The sequence below is a fragment of the Mya arenaria genome, chromosome 1, assembly GCF_026914265.1.
Source record: "Mya arenaria isolate MELC-2E11 chromosome 1, ASM2691426v1".
NCBI classification, from domain to species: domain Eukaryota; kingdom Metazoa; phylum Mollusca; class Bivalvia; order Myida; family Myidae; genus Mya; species Mya arenaria.
This window is the reverse complement of record NC_069122.1, coordinates 56,858,882-56,868,168: the sequence shown is the minus strand read 5'-3', so window position 1 is coordinate 56,868,168 and position 9,287 is coordinate 56,858,882. Positions and strand designations below refer to the sequence as shown.

At 32.7% G+C, this 9,287-nt stretch overlaps 1 protein-coding gene across 2 annotated transcripts; it reads left to right on the top strand.

Moving 5' to 3' along the window:
• Positions 1 to 842: 842 nt before the first annotated feature.
• Positions 843 to 8,884, top strand: LOC128214647 (guanylate-binding protein 1-like). Of its 2 annotated transcripts, XM_052921336.1 has the most exons (12): positions 843 to 914; positions 1,070 to 1,129; positions 3,254 to 3,301; positions 3,537 to 3,569; positions 3,876 to 4,075; positions 4,905 to 5,044; positions 5,348 to 5,457; positions 5,748 to 6,151; positions 6,440 to 6,720; positions 6,967 to 7,182; positions 7,402 to 7,483; positions 7,679 to 8,884. In XM_052921336.1, the coding sequence occupies exons 2-12, from the start codon at positions 1,086 to 1,088 to the stop codon at positions 8,107 to 8,109; spliced, it is 1,989 nt and encodes a 662-aa protein (XP_052777296.1). In that variant the 5' UTR covers positions 843 to 914; positions 1,070 to 1,085; the 3' UTR covers positions 8,110 to 8,884. The 2 variants fall into 2 exon arrangements, with proteins under 2 accessions (XP_052777296.1, XP_052777215.1); XM_052921255.1 differs by lacking the exon at positions 843 to 914 and having other exon boundaries at positions 1,002 to 1,129.
• The last annotated feature ends 403 nt before the right edge of the window (positions 8,885 to 9,287 follow it).

Genomic DNA, 9,287 nt, shown 5'->3' with positions numbered 1-9,287 from the left:
AGGGTCTAGATTCGTGTTCAGTTTCATGGAAAGATGATAAGGACTGAAATAGATGTTTACATATATTGACATTGTTTTCGAACGAAAATTGCCGATTTAAATCATTTGAAAGTGATGTGCATGGATAACATTTGGTAACTGTTCTTTAAATAAATACAGGTTATCACACGTTTGTAAGATATTGTCGATATGTTTTATTAAATTAGATGATGTAAGTTTATGTGCTCATTGATTGACAATTTAAGCTTTCGTCGATTCTGTTTTTAAACATATTTAAAATATACACTCTCAAATGTATGCAACTTTGAAGAAAGTGTTTTGATTTAGCATACCATTAAGATTGAACTTCTAAGGCACGCTTTTTAATTAGGCACATACGGATCCGCGTTGCAATTGGCGTATGAGTTTGCGGTGCACGTTTAGCCCAAAATCTAATTCCTCCAAATTTCGCATATGAGACTTACAATTATAGCTCAATAATGCATGTAATGTTCACACCACACTTTGTAAAATGTTATCTGTATAAGGTAGGAATCAATTAATGGCACTTTAATAAAAATCAAAACCTCATGCATTGGATTGCGTATAACATTTAAGATAATGGTCCTTACGGTGTTTCCAAAGTTGTGCGCGTGCGTGCGTGCGTGCGTGCGTGTGTGTGTCTGTGTATTTTGTTACATTAAAGAAAACGTTATGAAGATTGCTGCCTCATAATGGATTCTTTTAAGTTTAAGTCAGTCCGTTTTTTACAAATAGTAAACATGTAGTAGTTTATGCCCATATAAACAAACTACTTGAACGCTGAAGGCATCCGATAAATGTCTGGGTTGTAAAGGGAACGACTGCAAAATGATTTGCTTTGTGTTTGTTATAAGAAACCCCATCAGCTATAAGCTTGTTCAGTCTGCATAATTGTGCGTTCTATTCATTCGAGTGAATTGATTATCTATAAACCTGTGCTTTTATAGAAGAACACTATTATCAACTAAGCTATATCTAGTGTCGTTTCGTTCGATGTATTTTCGATATTGATATTAATATACATTTAAATTTTATGTATTTGTTTAAGGTAAAAACTGCTCATCATGGATTTTAAAGAGAGAATAAAGATGTTCGAAATGAAGGGAAGGTAATGTTAATGTTTTTTTCATTTTGCTATAGTATTTGTGACCTAAATAAACCGTACTTTATTATTATTTCAATCAATTATATTTTTGTATTTGTAGTGGCTTATGGTCGTGCTACTTTGTTGATCAATGTTGAAGCAAGCTAGCGATACACTACTAAATTAATTGAAATTCCCCTGCGGAATATAGCTTAGTTTTTAGTGACCGTGTTAATGCAGTTACCCCAAAATTTACAAATAACGATGTATTGATTTGTTACATATTTAAGTCTCTCGTGTAGTGTTTCGTTGCTTTTATTCGTGTGCTTATAAGCAGAAAATTGGTAAAGGTATACGCTGATTGCCTTGCAGGAAGTGTCTATAGTGATATTTTCAAAATTGCTTAAGAAGTCGGAGGTGTAATGACTTCGGCTAAATCAAATTATATAATCTTCAAGTCAGATATGCTGTACTCGGTAACAATGTTTATGAGCTAATGATGTATCCGGGTGCCGTTAAAAACGTAAACCTTGGAAAAAAAATTAAAACAAATTGTGAGTCATTTTAATCATGAAACTCACAGTGCTTTTCTTACATCTCAATGACATCAATCTCGATTGCACTTAACAGCACGAAACTCATCGAGCTTTTTTATACTCTTATCTAAAGTAGTATTTGAGGTTCAATTTGCATAGAGTGGATCTCCAAATACTTTAATATATAAATGTGCATATGTTCAGACATGCTTTTGTTTAACATAGCTCTGAGATAGCATTTTCGCCAAAAGCGGGGATTTTATGCATTGTGCATTGCAAAGGGATATTTGATCAGAAGGAGCAATTTGCTTAAACAATGTTTTTTTTATATTTACTCACAGACATATCTTGCCACTATACATACATAATAAAAAACAAAAACAATGTTTTGGGAATGTTAATGTTAACTTCAATTTTGAATAACCACTGAAAAATAGGATTTCAATTTACTTCCTGGTACCGGAACTCTCATTTAATGACAATCAATTAAACCATAACCGCGGTTTTGAAAGGAGAAACCTGCGTCCTTTCATACGGTGGGTTGCATTTAACGACTGAGTCGATCGGTAGGCGGTTATCAGTTTTCCACATAGGCCATAAATATCGATGTTAGGGTTTATAAGAGATGTTTTGAAAGTAGTACAATTCGTTGCATTAGACCAAGAAAACATATTTATTGTTTCGCAGGCACGTGTTCCGAGAAATAAGTACAGGAAGCGCGAAATGTTATCTTATTTTACTTGTTGGTATCTTTCATTGTGCTTTAAATGAAATCAATTTGAGATTTATCAACACTTTCATAAGGTCAAGATACGATATTAAAGTTATGAAATATAAATGATTGCTGAAAAACAAAACACAAAAGGTTTACACGAAAGCTAGATAATTTTATATGACTGGTTTAAAATCTAAAGATACAAGAAAAAATATTGACATAAATAAGAAAATTCTCCACATTACAATGAAAGTTTTAATTCAACATTTAATGATTAACATACTTTTAAACAAAATCATCTTTTCTGATGGCAGTTTTTGCGTTATGAAAACACCTCAAACGCCATGTGCAAACATACTTTGTTTGTTTATTTGTGAATCGAAGTATCCAAGTATCTAATCGAGTATATTGTACAATATCAATTGTGGTCTGACCAGCTAGAAATGCGATTAAACATTGGATGCCAACATATCTATAATCTGAAGCAAAAAGGTCTTTATAATGTTTTTCTGATACTTTCAAATATTCCCTAGTTACAATTCAATCATGTGTTTTAGGATGGAAAATCGTGTCAAGATTATACTAAATGACATGGGTTGGGAAAAATGAATGCGGCGATGGATGAAAACCTAATCAGTATTATTTTTGCCTCGTATGAGGTTTTTCTATTTACATGTAGTTTTTTCGTAGGCTTTTAAATAATCCATTGTGCTTACCCCTAATTTCGTTTTCGAACAAAGTAATCGAATATCATGGACATGACATTCAGTTTCGAGTAAAGGAAGCTTGCATAATGATCTTCAATAAACTCCAGTCATACATGAAAAACCATACTGCACTTGATTAATGGAATTGTTATATTACTTGGCAAATTTAATATTTTATCTTACTTTTAAGCAAAGCTCCGATACCACATCAAGAGGCACGTGGTAATAAAACGGCCGGGTATGTTTGACATAATGAACTACGCATACAAACGCAATGTAAAACAATAAATTGATTAATGTTAATAAAATATCATGTCTCTGAGAATGAAATGAAGTGTAACAACAAAATATTCAAACTGTTTCAGTGACACATTCACGACTGTTCTAAATTTGGCAGATGCATGTTTGCAAATTGACCGACTAGTATATCCTGATTCAACTACAAAGTTGATTTCGTCCTTTTCTTATTTCAGTGCCAATGCTGTTAATGTAAAACTTGCAGACAAGTAGGTACTTCACCAAGAAACACAAATCGTGATTTTCAAGAAAAACTTTTGAATCAACTTTTCATTACATACTTACAAGTTCGATAATGAATATAATGAGATATATTTCAATGAAGTGATTAAGTTATCAAAATCGTCTTTGATTTAGACTCTTTTTTATTCTTTTGATTCAAAATGACTAATAGGGCAGTGTTATCCAAATGTAACAATGTATGGAGTTATGCAAGCTACTCCTTAAATGATAGAAACACGTACCTTATCAGAAAGTGCATAACTCAATGCCAACATCGAATTATGTCTTTCTAGGTACAAACTCTCATTGTTCGATAGACCATTACCACTAATCGTCAAACACGATACTGGTGAAGGAAACGCACTGTCTTACAACCATGATACCCTTGAGGAACTTAGCCAAATTGAGGAGCCATTATGTGTCATAGCTGTAGCTGGATGTCTGAGGACTGGCAAATCGTTCCTACTAAGTCGCCTGGTACAGAAGTGTGGCCGTAAGCCTAAAATATTCTTTGTTGTAGATGGTGTCTAAAACTATGGATTTATGTCCCGTATCCGTCAAGTTCGGAAACGTCGTGGTAGTTCTAATTACTGATTACTAAATTGTTGTTTTCGTTTATATTTTAAATATGGTTTAAATTGGCAAAAACAAGTATTATTGTCTGAATGTCTACATAAAGGTCGCATATTATACAACAAGGAAACCACTGAGGGTTCCGATGTCTATAAGTCTACGGAAAATTGGCTGGTTCCATTGAATATATCTAAATAAAAATTAGTTTTAGACACTGTTTGGAATGTTATAATTAGTGAAGCGACTGACATGCATTATCACAAGCAACGTTCTTATCTTTTATTCAGGAGGTATTGAACTTCATTTATGTTAATAATTAATATTGGAGAACACCAAGGTTTGTATTTATTATCGAGGGCATTGTTAACGATTATGTCTGCTGGTGGTTATCTGATAAATAAAACATTTTGAAAAGATCGATTTGATCACAGTATATTTTGTACATTAATTGGTTAAACGTACCTGAAGAAAGCCTCTTTTTTCTTTCACTACAACAAATGAATCTCGCATACGCCCAAGTCTTCAATTAAACCCGAGATGAATTGGTGAAAACGACTAAGCTAACACTGCGCTCATTGGTTATCCGGTTGTGATTATCATAAGTTACTGAACGAGAAGAAAATATGATTTTAGTATAATGTATCCCACTAGTACTATATTAAATAATAGTATTTGTTTGAATGATGTCTAAAGTAATCGGGTCATTTTTTATCTCGTTGATAATCATGGGACAGATGTAGTTATTCTAGTTTTAGGAGAGTCCTTTACTGTTGGGCACTCAATAAAGGCACAGACCAAAGGAATATGGATTATGTGCAGACCTCATCCGACTCAAGAAGGAAAGGTCATTGTTTTTCTCGATACGGAAGGAATCGATGATCCAGAAAAGGTTTGCCTGATTTTTTATGAAGCCTAAAACTTAAAAGTAAATACATATTTTTATTTATAGGTTCTCATGTGCATATACAACTACATATGGCGTTCTTTATTTGTCAGGTAATATTTGAGTGCTTAATCAGAAGGAATGGATTCAATTGAAGTTAAAAACTAACTCTTGTTTCCGGTAATTGCATATTGCCCACGTATTGTTATGATACTTTGGCTCAATTGGTTAGCAATCAAACGTTCCAATTTATTTACTACGCAGGTTGCATTCATTGCCATTCGTACAATTTGCGTAATTTGATTGCAGGTTGAAATTCAAGAAGACACTTGGATATTCCTTATTGCAACGTTGCTGTGCAATGTTCTTGTCTACAATACAAAAGGCGTCTTTGATGCATCACACATCAGCAAATTTCGGTAAGAAATTTCGAGTTCACATTGGGTTGCGTATTTTCATTAATATGTTTATTTGAAGTGGACGACCAATTTGTATGCCTGAATGGTACCATAAATTTTACTTGAAAATAGTCCAATATACAACACAATGTGTCTGATCAAGGCATAAAACTAGGACATCCGGTGTATATAAGTACGTTGGTGAGATTTAAATAAAGACTTGTTTCAGGTCAGTCTTGATGAGTAATATCATAAATAACTACATTGTTAAAATAATAGTACATTGTTGGCTGTTTATATGTGCTTTACAGGTTTCTTAAAGTGGTTCATAATAACGTGACGGTTGCAAAAGGTGCATGTGAGGACGACAGTTTTCTTGACTTCTTCTTTCCAAATTTCGTTCTCGTTTTACGAGATTTTAGACTGACTTCGGATACATCTTCTGAGGAATTCCTTGAAAACCGATTAGTGTACAAGACGGGGAAATCGGACAGTGTGCATGAGTACAACGAACCAAGGCGCCTACTTAGAAGATACTTTAAAAAAAGGACATGCTTTGAAATCCCCATCCCATGCACGAGGCCCGAACAATTGGAATCAATGCCGGATTCAAAAATTGAGTCCGATTTTCTGCAGCGGGTGAACGACTTGCACCAATACCTATGTGAATGTAGCCCAAAGAAACTCATATCAGGAAAGCCGTTAAACGGAAGAAGTATATAACAAATCAATTTCCTCTTTATACACATTATGTCCAGAATGTCTTTGAAAATATTTTTTACGAGATAAAAACAAAACATCAATGATAAAGTTCATGTCAAGGAAAGGAAAGTTAACATTTCTGCAATCTAGATGATATTCCTATTGTTTATGATTTGTTGACAAATAAGCCTCAAGGTTCTTGAACTAGTTTAAAAATATATTTTAAATCACCAAAGATGCACCAAACTATGATTTTATAAAATAATAAATACATTTTCAACCCATGTTTGTTTTATTATAGTGCTGAGAACGATGATAATAAGCTACATGAATTCCGTGCAGGAAAACACGGCACCGTGTTTGAACGATACTATTAAACTGATGGCAGAAGAAGAAAATCAGTTTGCTATAAGGAAAGCGTCAGAATGCTACCAAGAAGAAATGAAGAAGAGGATTAACAAACACATGCCAAATGAGAAAGGGCTTAAGAGATATCACAATGATTGCATGGATGTTGCTGTCAAGAAATTAAAAGAATTAGTTGTTTTAGATGACGGAGATATATTTCACAGAAGAGCGACAGTAAGTATGCATTTCTATATGGGACCTTACAAATGATAAGGCATTAGATCAAGAAGATAAAAACTGTTTGATTACATTTGGTTGGTCTATTTGGTAGAAAAGTATAGTACACCAAGATTGCTATTTTACTAGTGTCAGTTTCATCTTACAGATATGTGTACGCTGAAATATGAGAGCATGATAAACAAATGATTGAATTGTTTTATAAACATTTCATGTCCATACACCTTCTTTTGATTATTTAAGGAATGTTTCGAAAACCATTTGCAACGATTCAAATCAATCATAGATAGAGACTCCCTTGCCAAATGCAAAAGTTCTCTAGACAAGCTGGATATGAAAATTCAACGGAAAATCAGAGAGAACAAGTATGCTCATTCGCATGGTTACAGCGAATACATAGAAGACATCAATACACTTGTTGATGAGTTCACAAAGCAAGAACGCTATCTTGGATCAAAGGTAAATATATAATAAGATACAAATAACAAACAAAATCTAAAGCGGAATCCAAATATTTTATACGGCGTATGATTTCCTTTGCATTACTTGTGTTGTTCGTTTCCTCGTTTAAAATATTTGTGTTTATGCTTTTCTTATTAACTTTTATAACCATTATTAACGAAATTACAATTTAATTATACTGCAACTTATTACGTTATGGCTCTGTAATAATTACAGACAAGAGCTGCCTTGCAGGGATATATGGATGCAAAGGTCGAAGAAGATCAACTCGTATATGAAATGGTTAAGGACAAAATTGGTACGACTATAGACCTATAGCAAGGCTAATATGATTTTAAATAAAAAATGATAATATGTATAAACGTCATTAAAAGAAAAATATACAAACAATCCTTAATTGTTAGTGATTTAAACCTTATACTTAAACAGTTATAATTTCTCAGCTCTTTAATGTTAAAAACGGTTGTTTAAATACCAAAATTGTCTTTTCCAGATGCTGAAGCTGAACATCAGTTACATCGCCTTTCAAGTGGATCAGTCCCGATTCCAAAGAAATTTGCAAATGTTACAGAAGGGGAACAGCCAGCTGAACAGAAGGCACGAGAGTCTATTGAAAAGTTAGAATTTGATGGGCTTATGAGTATTGGATCAAAATGCCTTGAGAACCTGGAACTGAAATTACAAGAAATAGAGCAGGCTAAAGCCGAGTTGTCTGAAGACAACACATACTACAAGCAACTTGTAGCAGAGTACGACGTCTGGAATAATATTTACAAACAGGCGCAATTTGCGAAGTATCAAAACACACCGAAGTCGATCCAAAAGCCAAAGGATGTGGAAAAACGAACGGAAAGAAGCTCTGATGATAAGGAACTAAGACTGAAGAAGAAAACTTCAGAAAACCCCAAATGTCCAATACTTTAAAAATCAAAACTCACTCACACATATGTCATAATGATATTACTAAATTATGAAAACCTGTTACAAAAACGTTGTTTGACCCTAAATGTATACGGAATTGAAATATGTTTTATGCAACAATATAATACAACTGGATAGTAATTTCATTCAATACATTTTAGAATTTGATTGTTATTCTTTTGTAAGGGACAAAATATTCGACTACAGTTTTATGAATTAGTTTTCGGTGTGTGTTTGTTTATACAATGTGTAGTTCCTATACGCTTCTATATTATCTAAAAATAATTGTGAATATTATTTACACATTAACTTAACTATAATTAGAAGTTTTAAAAGTTACAACAAAGGTGCGCATGATTCCGCTTGTTTTTCAACTTTTTAGCTTTTTGGCAACAGTGTGTGCAATTTATTCAGAATAAAGTATGCATGGGCTTTTGAATAGAACGGTATAATGATGTTAAAATACGGTATGTGCAAAACAGTACGTTTTTTTGTAGGAAACTGTTATATTTGCTTTTTTGTGCAAAACGGTATTGTTTTTTTAGCAAAATGGTGTATGTGCAAAATGATTTGTTCTTATTAAGCATAACGGTATTTCTGCACAAAGGTATGTTATTTTTTCGCAAAATGTTATGTGCTTTTTGTAACAGATCGGTACGGCACTCTGATATTGTACACTCCGGTTTAGCTCATTTTATGGCATCTATTCTATAGTTTTATGTTGTTCTCAGATCAAATGTATTCAGAAATATAATAGTAAATATAATTATAAAATATCCTTCTTTGTGTTATTGATTGCCAAAATAATGCATGAAAGCTTGACATAATGACTGCTTTTTTTTCAATTTCATACGAACTCTTTTCGAAAATAAAAGTAAAACATTGCATAAAGGAAAGTTTATGACAAGCGTATACTATAACATATCTTTGTTTGGTTTCCATTAAATATACTTTATGATAAGATTATAAGTGTACATACCATTCATTAAAGAATTACAACGTACTTGAATTATTGGCTAAAACAATTATATATGTATACGAAGAAAAATAAGAATAGGATTGGTATTGGCAATAATTAATGTAATTGTTTTAAACATTATTGATTTTATTCAACGTTATGTATGAATGATAATAGCAACCATAACAAAAGGAGTAATGCATTTTAGATAAGAAAATTCCAT

What these genes read in the sequence shown, in the direction of transcription:
- LOC128214647 (XM_052921336.1), top strand. Translation starts at nt 1,086, where the DNA reads ATGGATTTTAAAGAGAGAATAAAGATGTTCGAAATGAAGGGAAG. An exon ending in CCTGGTACAGAAGTGTGGCC is followed by an intron (nt 4,076 to 4,904) that starts GTAAGCCTAAAA and finishes TAGTTATTCTAG; the next exon opens with TTTTAGGAGAGTCCTTTACT. An exon ending in TCACACATCAGCAAATTTCG is followed by an intron (nt 5,458 to 5,747) that starts GTAAGAAATTTC and finishes TGTGCTTTACAG; the next exon opens with GTTTCTTAAAGTGGTTCATA.